The sequence below is a fragment of the Sphaeramia orbicularis genome, chromosome 5, assembly GCF_902148855.1.
Source record: "Sphaeramia orbicularis chromosome 5, fSphaOr1.1, whole genome shotgun sequence".
Taxonomy (NCBI): Eukaryota; Metazoa; Chordata; class Actinopteri; order Kurtiformes; family Apogonidae; genus Sphaeramia; species Sphaeramia orbicularis.
In genome coordinates this window covers 27,022,427-27,037,647 of record NC_043961.1, presented here as the reverse complement: position 1 = coordinate 27,037,647, position 15,221 = coordinate 27,022,427, and the positions used below count along the sequence as shown (strand labels likewise).

The 15,221-nt window shown below is 37.8% G+C and overlaps 2 protein-coding genes across 3 annotated transcripts; both read left to right on the top strand.

The window, feature by feature from the left end:
- On the top strand, nucleotides 1–10,289 carry prelp (proline/arginine-rich end leucine-rich repeat protein). Of its 2 annotated transcripts, none has more exons than XM_030133288.1 (7): nucleotides 1–109; nucleotides 5,230–5,665; nucleotides 5,751–5,936; nucleotides 6,632–6,789; nucleotides 6,958–7,154; nucleotides 9,406–9,481; nucleotides 9,594–10,289. In XM_030133288.1, exons 2-7 carry the CDS (start codon nucleotides 5,234–5,236, stop codon nucleotides 9,682–9,684), a joined length of 1,140 nt encoding a protein of 379 aa, XP_029989148.1. In that variant the 5' UTR covers nucleotides 1–109; nucleotides 5,230–5,233; the 3' UTR covers nucleotides 9,685–10,289. The 2 variants fall into 2 exon arrangements, with proteins under 2 accessions (XP_029989148.1, XP_029989149.1); XM_030133289.1 differs by lacking the exon at nucleotides 1–109 and adding an exon at nucleotides 269–392.
- A 1,860-nt stretch (nucleotides 10,290–12,149) lies between these two features.
- On the top strand, nucleotides 12,150–14,845 carry il19l (interleukin 19 like). The gene is made up of 5 exons (XM_030133290.1): nucleotides 12,150–12,305; nucleotides 12,448–12,510; nucleotides 13,120–13,272; nucleotides 13,356–13,418; nucleotides 14,615–14,845. Exons 1-5 carry the CDS (start codon nucleotides 12,150–12,152, stop codon nucleotides 14,702–14,704), a joined length of 525 nt encoding a protein of 174 aa, XP_029989150.1. The 3' UTR covers nucleotides 14,705–14,845.
- Nucleotides 14,846–15,221: the final 376 nt, after the last annotated feature.

Sequence of the window (15,221 nt, the reverse complement as noted above, 5' to 3'; positions counted from 1 at the left end):
GAACAGAGGAAGAGAGAGAGAGGGAGGGAAGGAAAAAAGTGAGAGAGGCAGAGAGAAGAAAAGACATTTAACTTGTGACTTAACAAAAGAGGGCAGGTACCGGAGGCAGGTAAGAGACTTTATTTGTTGTTTCCAGGGGGGCAGTTTTATGATCAATAAGATCAGAATGCAGTGTAGTTGTGTGTGAAACAGGGAGACAAGGCAGAAGAGGAGGGGGGGGGTAGTGAGTGTGAGTTTGTGGACCAAGAAGAAGCCTGGCAGATGCACGGCTGAGCCATGCTGCTGTGTTTCTATAGAAACGCTGTGCCATACACAGTGGTACTCTGTCCTCTGGGTGCCTCTGCACACCTCCGTTCCACCACGTCTCTGCTCCCCTGAAGCCTTTTTTCATCGTAAGTTGGAGCTGCTGCAGTAAAGTTAAAGTATGAAGAGGGTGAAGTGGCTGTGCTCATGAAAACAGAAGGTGCAGAAGACTCATCTGATGGATCTAAAGGATTTCCAGGCAGTCTGCTGCTTTGAATGAATGATTGTTAAATCAGTTGTGATCCGGACAGATTTTCATCGACCTCATTTTTGCATCAGTTTTAACGAACAACCATGTGAAATATAGGATACAACTTGAGCATGCACATCTACTCACCAAAAAAGTCTGTGATGAATTGATAAATTGTAGTAGTGTTGACCTATATGTTTGACTTTAACAAAAAAGGATGTAAATGTATGATCCACCTTGACCTGGCTGATGATCAGGACAAAGACAGTGATGGCAGCAGAGCAGACTGCCTGGGGTCTGCAGGACTGATGGAGCACAATGTATAGCCCTGTCTGTCTTTGCTAATTTGATTTGCATGTATTATTATTATTATAGATCAACTTCTAAGTCCTTTTAGCACTGCTGCGTATCAAATGCATTACAGCATCAATGCATTAACACATTAAATCCATTCAACATTTGCAAAGCTACTGCTGCAGCCACACCCACATGGGGAAATGTTATGGCAAATGTTTTTCCCTCTGAAAAGTATCTGCAGGGGGAGAGTTTCAGAGCCTGAAGACTAAATGAAACTGTGCATGGATACCGAACCATTCTCACATCAAATGGTCTGAATTCCACAGAGAAGTGCCTTAATAACAGTTCAAATATGCAGTCTGAATCCAGTCACATGAATCATGTCACATTTGTGTCTAATGTTGTTAATTGTAGCCTTATTCGATTCCAGATACTTTCAGACATCTGAGCGAGCCTCCTGACTCATATTCACGCATTTGCAGTAAATAAGGGTCTGGTGATAATCCTGTTCTGGAAAAAAAAGAGGATGTGAGGAATATGGGAAATGATGGAATAAGAAATTGTCACAGTCAGGGAGTTTGTTGTGACATTTAAACAAAACTAAGAGCTTATACTGACTGCAATATGAATAATCTAATGAAATAAATTAAATATGTATAACATGATTTAACACAGTTTAATACAAAATTAACTAATTACCAGCATTATTAGATATTTAGCTTCTTATATCAGTGATATATGGACTACATATGGACTGAAGCTAGTCACTGTAGCAGAAAATGTTGGCTATTTGTGTGTATGTGTGCAACAATGGTACCAGCTGACACACAAATATACAACAGGGATGGTTGAACTACTGTGATGAGCTGCAAGTCATAAACAAAACAACAAGGCTTTGACCGAGAATGTCAGTTATGACAACAGCAGCACTAGGGGATGGAGGGAGCGCTGGTTCTGGTTTGGACTGAGGGACCGGGAGGCTCTGGATGACTGAGGGGGAAAAGGAAAGGTAGTGCCAGGGAACACCGTTAGTGAAAAATGGGATTTGTTTTTCCAGGCAGGACAGAATTTGGCTTTAGACCTCATTCCTACCCAGTGATTCATATGTGATGTTTATCAAATTGGCCCGATGCTTTGTTAACTGGAGCAAAGTGATGGGAAACTATTAGAGCAGTCGTGCTGAAGCATCATGTATTTTGACAGCTGGATGCACTGTAATTATTTACAGCAGGCCTATTTTGATTAGGTACAGTACACAGTGCAGTGAAACACATTCAAATAAAGGGATTTTGTCCAATCTCCAGCTCTTCTGTGCAGCCATTTTTCAGTCACATTAAAAAATACACGTACCCCGACGGCAGTGCAAGTGTCTGAGATGCTCCGAGGGCACAGAGATTATCACATAGTTCATGAACTGAACCGATGCTCACATCTGCTGGACATATTTAAGACATCCATTCTCACATGTCAAAGCACTTCTGCTCATTTCTGTTGTTGTGGAAGTTGAAATGCTGGGTGTGCCTTGGAAAAGCTTTTATGTTATCATTATGCTAAAACACAACATAAATAAAAGGGTTTATCCAAAATACCTCTGGAAAGATTTCAGACAACCTCCATAACAGTGATGATGAATGGAATAATAGAAGGTGGGATCAGTATCTGTGCAGTTCACCAGTTCTCTTGCATTATTCCTGTATTTACTGTGTTTTTTAGGATGCATATTGGATTCAACAGAGTCTCACTGGGATTTTAGTCCAGTTTCCTTTGGGTCTGTCCTGGGTCAGAGAGTCTTAACCTTCCAGACCTGCTGTTCTCTCCATCCAAGTCTCCCTCTGGACCAGTGCTAACAAAAGAGCCTTTATCCACCAAACCTTTCCTTTCCTCCCTCGTTCATAAGAACTCATTTCCTGTATTATTATCTGCTCCTCCTTCACTTTCAAATCTAATCAAATTAAACAAACCTCTCCTCATTGGACTTTGTGCTTATTCTTTCTGTTTCTTGCACTGCCAAACCATAAACCACTGATTTAAATAAAAGAAACCATTTATTGGTGTTGCTGTATTCAAGACCAGTCTCAAGACCACTTTTAAATACTTTGGTCTTTATAATATTATCTAGAATAGTTTACTAACCAGTATCATCTATGTTATGATTAAAATTTAAAAACAAGTGGTGCCAGGCACAACAAACCCCGCCCCTCGCACATATTGTAGCTTATTTTGGCATCAATCCAGCTGATGTCATCACGTCTATGCATGTGCTAATGTCAGCATATCAGTTGCTTCTATATATGTGCCAAGTTTGAAGTACTTTTAAACAAAATTGATGTTTTTATAGAGACGTGAAATTTCGCCTATTATAAGTAAATGGGAGAAGAAAAAAGATTTTAAAATTCATTTAAAAAAATTTACTTTGACCTACTTTTCCCAAAATGTAATCACATCTATTCTGGGTCACTGGCAATCTATAAACCACATTTGGTATGAATTCAACCAACAGGTTTGCTGCCAGAGTGTTAACAAAGAAACAAACTGAACCAAAAACAATACCTCTTGAATCCCCTTCAAGGGGCAGGGATAAAAAATTTTAAATCATCCAAAGAGGCTTCTGAAGAGGGATTGTATAAGAAGTTTCCACCACAGTCAATGTACACTCTTGCATATAAATGGGTAATAAAATGCTTTTATCTCCTCTCATTAAATGATTGTGACAATGTGATTTATTCATGACAGATAAAGTGTAACTGGGACTTAGTATGTAATCATTGCACATGATCAAAGGTGATCACTGATGTATATACATAGGAATAAATAGAGAAATATATTTGAAAACAAAATAAATCCAACTTTATGGGCAACAGTGCATTACCTGGAGAAGATTATAATCAGTGCCATTTAGAGAAGCAAACAGGAGTACATGCACTAACATACTTTAGCGCATTTTATCTCCTAATATGTGCATATCTTAAAAACAAGTATCAGTTTCAGTATATGCTTTATTTATAATATTCTTATCCCCTGACTGTACTTACATTTTCCATAAGAACCAGTTATTCTATTAATGACTTCCAATTCTTCATCACAAGTTCATTCAAAGACAGTTCATTACAGGGCTGACAGAGAGAGACAGACAACCACATCACTCACACCTATGGGCAATTTAGATTAACCAATTAACCTATTAGTGCATGTCTTACGATGGTGAGAGGAAGCTGGAGTACCCAGAGAGAATTCAGTCATGAACATGTGACCTCCACGCAGAAAGGTCCCTGGTCTGAATTGAACCCAGGACCTTCTTGCTGTGTGGTGACAGTGCTATCCACTGGACCACCACAAGCCAACAGTATTGATTTAACTGAAGGACAGTGGGAACACTTGAGTGAATTTTTGCTCCAGAAAATACACTGAACAAAAATATAAATGCCCCACTTTCGTTTTTGCTCCCATTTTTCATGAGCTGAACTCAAAGATCTAAAACTTTTTCTGTGTACACACAAGGTTTATTTCTCTCAAATATTGTTCACAAATCTGTCTAAATTTGTGTTAGTGAACACTTCTTTGCTGAGATAATCCATCCACCTCACAGGTGTGGCATATCAAGATGCTGATTAGACAGCATGATTTTTGCACAGGTGTGCCTTAGGCTGGCCACAATAAAAGGCCGCTCCAAAATGTGCAGTTTTATCACACAGCACAATACCACAGATGTCACAAGTTTTGAGGGAATATGCAATTGGCATGCTGACTGCAGGAATCTCCGCCAGAGCTTTTGCCTGTGAATTGAATGTTCATTTCTCTACCATAAGCCATCTCCGAAGCTGTTTCAGAGAATTCATGAAGACTGTGCGAGGAAAATGGTGGTCACACCAAATACTGACTGGTTTTCTGACCCCCCTGGACCACCCAATACAGTAAAACTGCACATTTTAGAGTGGCCTTTTATTGTGGCCAGCCTAAATCACACCTCTGCAGTAATCATGCTGTCTAATCAGCATCTTGATGTGCCACACCTGTGAGGTGGATGGATTATCTCAGCAAAGGACAAAGGAGAAGTGCTCACTAACACAGATTTAGACAAATTTATGAACAATATTTGAGAGAAATAGGCCTTTTTGTGTACATAGAAAAAGTTTAGATCTTTGTGTTCAGCTCATGAAAAATGGGAGCAAAAACAAAAGTGGGGCATTTATATTTTTGTTTAGTGTATATTATTTGAAGAAAGCATTGAAAATAACATTATCAATACTTGAAACATGTACCAATATAGAGCTTTAGGAGAGGTGACTGAGAGCTGACAGGTGATCCTATTAGTTAACAGTACTTTTTTCGGTGTTTGAGGGTTTTCTGTTTTTGTTTGTTTGTTTGTTTGTTTGCTTGTTTGTTTGTTTTCTACTGCTTTGTGCATCAAACATCTCTGCCGTGTTCTGCTCTGTTTTTAGGACCATGAAGGCCGGCGTGGGACTCTTCTCTGCATTGGCTCTGTTCCTCCTAATGGGGGCAGTGTTCACCCAGAGACCTCGGCCAAAGAAACCCACCAGGCGCCCAGCCACCACCAGGAGGCCTTCAGTCCCCCAGCCTCCTGCACCAGGACAACCAGAGCCTCAGGAGCCCACAGACTACCCCCCAGTCATCCTGGGGATGTCCTCTTTCTTTCCTGACTGCCCCAAAGAGTGTACCTGCACCCCAAACTATCCAAATGCCCTGAACTGTGAGAACCACAACCTCCGTGTGATCCCCGTCATCCCATCTAGAACTCACTATTTGTACTTGCAGAACAACTTCATCTCAGAGGTGACAGCTGAGCCATTCCTTAACGCTACTGATGTTCGCTGGATCAACTTGGCCAACAACCGCATTCATCGAATAGACAAGCAGGTTGGAGAGTTTTCCTCTATAAATTTTCATTACTTTAAAATTCCTTCACACATCTGAAGATGTGTTTTATTAATGTCTCGTGCAGGTGTTTGGGAAGATCCCCTCCCTGCTCTATCTCTATATTCAGCGTAATCAGCTGAAAGAAGTCCCCTCAGGCCTTCCAGCAAGCCTTGAACAACTCCGCCTAGCAAGAAATCGCATTTCCAAGATCCCCTCTGGTGCCTTCAGCAAGATGGGCAACCTGACCCTGCTGGATCTGTACCATAACCAGGTGAACCGCTATGCCAGGGGTGTCAAAGTCATTTTAGTTCAGGGGTCAGATACAGTCCAATGTGATCTCAAATGGGCCAGACCAATAAACGAATAACATAAAAACCTAGAAATACAACTACAAAATGTTCATGTTGTTTAAGTGCAACAAGTATAAGAACCATTTCAACAATGTTTGCTTGTCATTTACACTTGTGCATAACAACTTATAGATGCAGTGGATCGACAAAGGCTCAAAACATTCAGTAATAAGCAAAACATTCAAATAACAACTTCCACTTTTTCTTAAAAAATTTCAGGTTGTTCATGATTGTTTAGATCATTCACATTTTTGTGAAAGGATAGCTTGTAAAAGTAAACATTTCCATTGAGTAATTTTACTTTTTCCACACTAAAACAAAAAATTTGGAGTTTTTATTTATAGGCTATGCTATTATTTTACTGGGATACTGAGATCAACTTGGGTTGTATGTGGCCCCTGGACTGAAGTTAGTTTAAGTTTGCAGCATTGACTGTTCATATCTTCAGGGTAATTTTTGCATTTAACAAATTTATTTCGTGGGTCGAATTGGACCCTTTGGTGGGCCGATTTTGGCCCATGGGCCACATGTTTGACACCCCTGCTCAGTGCTTAAATGGTCCTTTTTAAATTTTTTCTGTACTCATGTTTTGTGGAAATGAACACTGTACTTTCAGCTGAGTGACAACGACCTGGGAAAAAACACTTTTAAAGATCTGAAAAGCCTGATGCAGCTCAATCTGGCTCGAAATGTCCTTAAAAAGATGCCTGATGGGGTTCCAAATGGCCTCATACAGCTTTTCCTGGACAGGAACCTTATAGATGACATCCCAAGGCAAGTATACACTGCACACAGTGTCAAACAGCTGACACAAACACACACACCTACACACACACACACACACACACGCACACACACACATGCACACACACACACACATACTGCAAAGATACAAATCAGTTGGATGTGAAATGTCACAGTTCTTTCATTGTGTCTTTTTAGAGACTACTTTAAAGGCTTCACTCATTTGGCCTTTGTGAGACTGAACTACAATCAGCTCAGTGACAAAGGGCTGCCCAAGGCTGTCTTCAACATATCCACCCTGCTGGACCTGCAGCTGTCCCACAACCAGCTGGCCTCTGTTCCACTCTTCAGCTCCCACCTGGAGCACCTGCACCTGGACCACAACAGCATCGAGGGTAAGTCCAGAACTCCAGGAGTGCGTCAGGTTGACAAACGGAAGGGAAAACCTCAGGGACTGGTTCTTAAAGGAGTGACATTTTGCTTTTTTTAATATAATTATGCATTTTAAAACATTTCCCTGTGGTCTACATAAACTGTAAATGCTATGCTTAGGTCTGAATTCTTTATTAATTCAACTCTACAGGTCCATCTTCAACCCTATTTCTGAGTAATGAAACGAAAAAGGTCGTTTTGAGCGCAGGCCCTTTAAATGCAAATGAGCCACTTCGTGCCCCGCCCCCTCCAGGTTGTTGGCTGTGCTGCTCTGTCCAGTTCAACCAACAACTGAACATTTTAGTTTGGACATATTTTCAGTATGGTCTACAATCACTGCTGCTGACAAACAATTATGTTGTACTCGGAGAAATGTTCATCAGAAGTCTTGTCTTCATAAGAGCAAATGTTGTGACATAACTAGTTATAGACGCAACAAATTAAGAAGGAATTAAAACGGGTTGTGGAAATCCACTTTTTTCTGCCAAAATGAATATAAAGATAGCTTTGCAGCACCTGGAGGGTTGAAATTCAAACTTTTAGAACAATTAAGGTCCAAACACACAAATAAATGTACCAAAGAATAATAAAAGTGGGTTTAGTAAATATGACCCCTTTAAAGGGTGAAAACAGCCCCATCCATTTAATACTATGGCCTTTACAGTTACCTGTTCTCAACACTACTGACCACCACGGGAGGTTTAGGCCTGAGGTTATAGACAGTGCTCCACCTCCTTAAAAAGGAGAGTATATTTTAGTTTCAGTCACTCCTGCCTTTTCCCATCAAAAAATTCTCCCTGGTATTGAAAAAGTATTCTGATGATTCTGAAGACTGAGAGTAGAGAATGGAGAAACAATGCCAACGCAGTGGATATAGTATCCCAACACCTTCACACACACTTCAACATATAAATACTATACTATACTATACAGACAAAACTCATGAGAGGCATAAGAAATAATAAGTGACATAAGAAATATTCCCGGATGGCTGAAAATGTTATTACACAGCATCTTATCAAAGATTTTGGAGGCATCAGTCTCTACAGAGTTTCTATACAGTCGCTTCAGTTTTACAGCGCTATGGAATGAATATGTATATAAAAACAGTGTTCAGCAAAGAGTTTCACAATTCCAATCAGTGACATTCATTAGAGTTAAGTCTGCAAAATAAAATAAAAGTCTGGCCAGAAGCAAATGTGTTTTCCATGATGCCTGCCTCCTAGTGGTGAACTCATCTTGATTTTTTTTAATTGCTTTCATTTGCTATAACTTTCCCTAGAACTGGATGTTATATTTACTGTGAACAAGTAACTATTCAAGCAGTTATTTCACTGAAATCACCCAAAATCACGTAAAATAATATACATCATTTTAATTGAATGTTTTGTACTAGACTTACTGTTGTTGAGAAATAGATGTACACATTTGATCACTTCCTTCACTCTCGGTGCTTACATATAGTGGCTGGTCTGTTAACCCTTAGAGACACAGAACTATTTTTGTGGTGACTTTCAAATGTTTTCTTTGTTTTGTGTGTGGGGTTTTATTTTTTTTTTTTTTTTTTTTTTTTTTCAACATCTAACCTTTCCAAAGTGATTCATCACAATTTTTTTTTCTATGCATTTTTCAGCAAAAAGCAAACATGTTCTTACATTTTGTTTACTGACCATGTCAATGTTCATTAAAACTGTTTAAACAAAACTGAAGCAAAAGTTACTTTTTTAACAAAATATATCATTAAGTAAAGGTAAAAAATAACTGTCTGCTACCACTGTCATTTGTCAAGCTATGTGGGTTTTACTGGTGAATCAAGGCTGTAGTAAATGACAATGTTTCGATGTTTACTATGGAGCCTCTGAACGTCTAAATGGGTCAAATCTGATGCTGCTGAAAAGCTGAGAAACTGCAGTTTTACCTGAATTATTTCAATGTATTGACAGCAACAGTGATTCAGAGTTATTAAACATTGTGGATCAGTAGATGCTTTTGGTTGCTGTTGGCTGCTTTTGTCCTGGAGGGTTAATTCTGTTTCTGGTTTAGGATGTAATCTATACATATTACAATAAACGCTTGATGATTTTTGTATTTTTTTGTCTTCTCCATGACAGTATAAGCCATTTGGACTTGATAATAAGTACTTAATAAGATTGTAAAAATAATGTATTGCTTCAATTCATGTTCATATATTTTTTATTCATATTTTTTTGACAGTCATCAATGGGACTCAGATCTGCCCGTGCAGCCTGGACACTGATACGTCTGATCAGAGTCTGGTGCCCAAACTAAGGTACGTCCCACTATGTTACCTTTTGGCACCCATTAACAAGAATGAAAGAAGTAAATAGGAAAGAAGTTGGGATGTCAGGAACGACATGCTTATACATGTTATGTTGCCCTAGGTACCTGCGTTTGGATGGAAACCACCTGAACCCCCCCATCCCTGTGGATGTCATCATGTGTTTTAGACACCTCCACTCTATTGTCATTTAGGAGAAATGTAAAGCCCTAAATGCCTGGAGGTGCAAACACAAAAAAACGCTGTACAAACATTCAGTAAAAGTACACTCTGTGGAACTGCAATATTAAAAGAACACAAAATGAATGAATAAATACTGTAAAGGTTTGAAAGTTCTCGGTTTTAAACATTTTAGACATACATGTTGTAGTTGAGAAACAAAGGATTGCGTCATTGAAGCACAAATGTACAAGGAGTGGGTGTACCAGCATTTAGGAATAGGTTTTTATAAGAGTTACAGTTTAACATAAATATTTGAGTATAAAATACAGTGCAGCAAGAGGTTAGAGTAAGTAAAGGCTGAAAATACAGGTACATTGATAGACATTAAGAGGGTAGTTATGTTCATGTGGCAGATGAGACCTGCACAGGTCTTCACAAGATAAACAAAGAGGAAATGATTTATCACAAAACTACCATGTAGTTGAAACTGTCTTTAATGTGCCTGTGATTTTCAAGGTACTCCGTGTAAAAATGTCATTTTCTTTCTTTCTATTCTTAGTCTTCTGTATATTATTCTTCTGTATAAAGCAGCTTTGTACAAATAAGAAAAATAAAACTTTTTCTTTGCTCATTTTGACCATGTTTGATTTTTAAGTTTTGTTTTAGTTTCTATCCATCATCGGGTAATATTGCTATATAACCCTGGGAAATGTGGAGTGGTGTTTTTCCTTTGGCTCAACATGTATTTAATTAGGGAGGAAGTGTAAAAACTATTACAGCTGCTTTTGGTGGCGCCTGACTCTCTGCCAGTCACCATATGTAAAATGTAAAGTCCAAATTTTCTGCTTTATAATAAGACATTAAATGGAGAATAGAGATTTTTGCTGTGAACACAGTCAGGACTTATACATTTTTTCTTTTAATTTAATCAACCAAGTTTTTAGACATTCTCAGAAGATTCTTTTGTCTACATGATGGTGTAGACAGCCTCTGATACCAACAAATAAAGAATCACTTCTTTACCAAACATTTTAAGGGTGGGATTATTGCCTCAAACTATTTAGAATATATATTTAGAACTTTATGTGATCGTATAAGTCTATGAAGTCATTTAATTAAATGTAGACATCATGATAAAATCACTTTGAATACCTCTGCTCAAAACCAGCTGCTAAAGCATCAGTGCAGAATGTGACTTAACTCTGATTTATCACAATTATAGTGTTCCACATTAAGTAACAGTTTCATAGTGACCTCTTGTGGATAGAATCAGGCATTAACTATTCCTCATATGGAAAGTTCTGAGACCTATTTCACAACCCTGAATTTCTTGAGGCAAATTAGGAAATTTCCTATAATTAGACTGTATTAACGTCTTTAAAAACTGTCATCAATACAGGTTATTCCTCTTCCTGTGGATTTCCCGCCTCATTTTTCTTCTCAGGTCCTGTAAATTCTCAGACGTCATGTAAACGCTCTATGACCACACAAGCAGGAGAGCAGGTCCGGTAGGTGTTTTCGATCAGGACTCGTCTGACAGGCGGTGAGGTTCCTCCGGTGACAGTGTGACAAGCTGCATTTTCACTATATACAGCTGAATACCATCTGAAAAAACAGACCAGTGGAATGAAGAATATAAAGCTTATTTAAATATGTGTTGGCTATGGAGGAAAATGGTCCTGTATGAATGACTCATTGATAAATTACATAGTAACACTGTCAGTGAAAGTGTTTCTGCACACTTCAGGGAGGAGGAAATCCTAAGTACTCTTTCTTTGCATCAGGTGTTGAGACATTCACCGGCAGTTCCTTTAATTGTAACACACTTCCTGCTCCTGTAAATCAATTTGGGCATGTGCACATGTGAACATGCATGTATGTGTGTGTGTCATGACTGAAGGTGAAAATCCCCCTGACTACAGTATAAGAAGACACAGCATCGACATGGAGAGACACATCATTCCCTGGACTCGTCGTCTGAGTGAAACACACACAGGTGAGTCTCAACAGGTGATGGCTGATGGGGTCTCTGCATGGCAATTTACAGGTCAAAGGAATTACACATCCTGTTGCATTTCCAGAATAATCAAAAACATGTGCAAGGATTAGATATTAAGACTTTAAGGCATTTCTAAGTATAATGTATAATATATAATAAATTATTACGTGCATTACTTTAGTGCTAAGATAACATTTTTAATGAAGTTTTGGTTTTTTACTGTTTGTTTTGATAAGTCATTGAATATCCAAGTAATTATTATTAGATCATGTCAGATTGGGTTCTTGAAAATAGTGATGGGCATTTATAACTCTTTTCTTTATACATTTTGTACAGATAAATAAGGTATATTGTTATTAAGCAGCAATTACATCAGTCACTATTTACTAGCATATTATATATCCAGTATAATAACTGATTTTAGTGGGGAATGAAGTCAATTTTTATTAGAATATGTGTGTGTGTTAGCTTCCCCACTAGGTAACTGCAGTGATGATGATGAAGATGCTGTTTGGCTGCTGTCTCTGCCTGCTCGTCCTGCTCAGTGGTCTGAGTGACACCGTGGAGAGTCGGACTCTGCATCTGGACAGCTGCAGCGTTAATGTTCACATTCATGAACTACGCAAACATTATTCTACCATTCGGCTCAGTGCAGTGAGTTTAATACAAACACACACACACGCAGCTATCGCATGAACATAAACCATCACTGTACTAGAAAAAAACATATAAAATCACATAATACTCATGAAAGCATGAACATAAAGCTTGTTTCTGTCCTCATGTTGTTCTACAGATATCAGGTGACAGTGAGATAGCAGTGAAACTTTTGGATAAATCAGCAATGAGGAATGTTCAGGTGAGTCCATTTCTGATAAGAATTCCAGATTTTAACATTGATTTAACCTAAACCGTATGTTGCATCAGGCTAAAACATAATATGAGTGTGTGAGATATAATTTTACCTTTATGTGTCACTATCATAAATGTGGAAATAATATTTCATTTTAACTTTAATTCTAATTCTATATTTAGATAAATATTTATATAACTACCAAATTTCTCATTTTTCTCTCTCTCTCTATTTTTTTTTTTTTTTTTTACTTATTTTTGGTCTTTTGCTCTGTGCTTGCTTGTTGTATGTTGCTGTTGTATCTTCTCTTATCTTATCTTCTCTTATCTTATCTTCTCTTATCTTATCTTCTCTTATCTTATCTTATCTTACTTTATCTCATCTCATTTTATCTTATTTTGTCTTATCTTACCTTACCTTATCATATCTCATCTCGTCTCATTTCATCTTACTTTATCTCATCTCATCTCATTTGATCTTATTATATCTCATCTCATTTTATCTCATTTTGTCTTATGTTATTTTATCTTGTCTTCTCTTTTCTTCTCTTCTCTTCTCTTCTCTTCTCTTCTCTTCTCTTCTCTTATCTTATCTTATCTTATCTTATCTTATCAGGAGGGGCAGAGGTGCTGTTTCATGCGCCTCCTGTTGCGTTTCTATGTTGAGAGAGTGTTTGGCAACTACGCCTTGTCTCAGCCACAGGACCAACGCAGCTCCAGTGCTCTGGCCAATGCTTTTGTCACCATCAGAAGAGATATACATAAATGTGTAAGTCAGTTGTTCAGTGATAATATAAGTTTTACCAAAGCACAAGCATTGCATTGTATTAATGCATGTGTTGTTTCGTGCAGCACTGCCACTGTGGAGAGGAGACGCAGAGGACCATTGACTCTCTACATGCAGAGTTTATAAAGGTATGTAACAGGGGCAGGTCTCAACCCCAATGTTCACAAGCTCCTCAACAAACCATATAAATTGACAAGTGGTTTAAAGCCTTTTATTCTTCTACCCACTTCATCTTAAGGGCATTTATTGTGATTATTTACAGAGCAAAACTTCTATTTGTTCTGGAATCCTTTCATTTTCACTTTAACACAGTTTGTTTGTTTTTTTTGGTTTAAATGCTGGTTCTTGTTCCTGTTGTGCACTGAGGACACTTGGGTTGTGTGTTGATACAGGGCTTTATATGACAATAAATACACTGTTGCCCATAATGTTGGAATAATTTTGTTTTCAATTCAATGCAACTTTATTTATAGAGCACATTTCATGCACAAGGCAGATTCAATGTGCTTCACAACAGGTATATAACATTAAAAAAAAAAAAAAAAAATCATAAAAAAGAGAGAGCAATTGCATATAATCATATGTACACACACTTAAACTCACACATGCGCACATACCCACTTTCAGACACATCCCTGTTTTTATTCTTATTTATACACACCAGTAATTTGACCTGGTGTAATAATTGGAGTCCCAGTTACACTTTATCTACCAAGAAAAATCACATTGTCATAATGATTTCATGAGAACAGGTAAAAAAAAAAAAAACATTTCACTCCAACTTTATGGGTAACAGTATAGTTTTAAAGTATTTTTGTGTATCTTTAGTTGAATCCTCGTACATACTGTATATATATGGATTTCCACTTCCTACTTCAAGTAAAACTTTCTAGATCCACTTTTGGTGTGTAAATAAAAAAAATAAAAAAAAAACACTATTTACTATATACAATAAATTACACCATAAGTGTCACAGTAGATTGTAAGGGGAGCCACTGATATTATTCCTCTGCACAAGTTTTATTTTTAGTGATGTTTTAACCTGGTTTTAGGCAGTTATTAAAAACTTTTACACCATTATTAAACAGTAAAGTGCACAAACCAAAAACAAACTAAATCAGGTCTAAATCAAAGTTCCTGACTGCCCAACTGGAAGGTGTATTTTACATAAAGGATATAAATGTTTAGGTTGTGTGAATAACGTGAAACGACAGTTATTGCACTGTTCCATGTTAAACCCAACCATTATGACACTCAGAAGGAGATAAATCTTGTTGACACACCTGTTTCTTTTTCCTCCTGTTCATCTTGTGTCTCTGAGCAGCTTCAGATTAACCAGGCAGCCCAGAAGGCCGTGGGAGAACTGGACACGGTTCTGGACTGGCTGGAGGGATTCGGACCGAAAACACACTGATGATCAGATGGAAACTCCGACAGCAGCCTGACAATGTAATGCTCATTCCCCAGCTCACAAGCAGAATGTAACTCACCTCTTTAAAATGTGAGGATTTTCATTTCTTTATTTCATTTTGGTTCTACAGAGCATTTCTTTATGTTGTACTTGAAATATGTTCATATGCTCTTTGTGCCACTAATATGTAGGAATGTTTAATGCAATATTTATAAGTAAGAAAACATCAACAGTTATATTTATTGAGAGCAGAGTTAAGTTAAGATACTAAATGTGTGATATAAACTGTTTATTTCAACAATGGTTTATTTTAAGTGTTTTTTATGTTTTCATTTCTACTGTATGATATTAAAGGCAATAAAAAAAATAAATTAAATACAAGCTTTGGTCTTTTAAAACATAAAGAACTGAGGTGAGCACATCATTACCATCTAGTGTTGATGTATGAAAACTGCAGGAGAAGATACAGCAAAGATGTCAGCATTACCATTACTGTCATCAGCATCAGCATCAAGCAGTA

Coding starts and splice junctions, on each gene's coding strand:
- prelp (XM_030133288.1), top strand. CDS start 5,234: ATGAAGGCCGGCGTGGGACTCTTCTCTGCATTGGCTCTGTTCCTCCTA. Junction 5,666..5,750: donor TTCATCGAATAGACAAGCAG/GTTGGAGAGTTT, acceptor TGTCTCGTGCAG/GTGTTTGGGAAGATCCCCTC. Junction 7,155..9,405: donor GGACCACAACAGCATCGAGG/GTAAGTCCAGAA, acceptor TTTTTTTGACAG/TCATCAATGGGACTCAGATC.
- il19l (XM_030133290.1), top strand. CDS start 12,150: ATGAAGATGCTGTTTGGCTGCTGTCTCTGCCTGCTCGTCCTGCTCAGT. Junction 12,306..12,447: donor CTACCATTCGGCTCAGTGCA/GTGAGTTTAATA, acceptor GTTGTTCTACAG/ATATCAGGTGACAGTGAGAT. Junction 12,511..13,119: donor CAGCAATGAGGAATGTTCAG/GTGAGTCCATTT, acceptor TTATCTTATCAG/GAGGGGCAGAGGTGCTGTTT.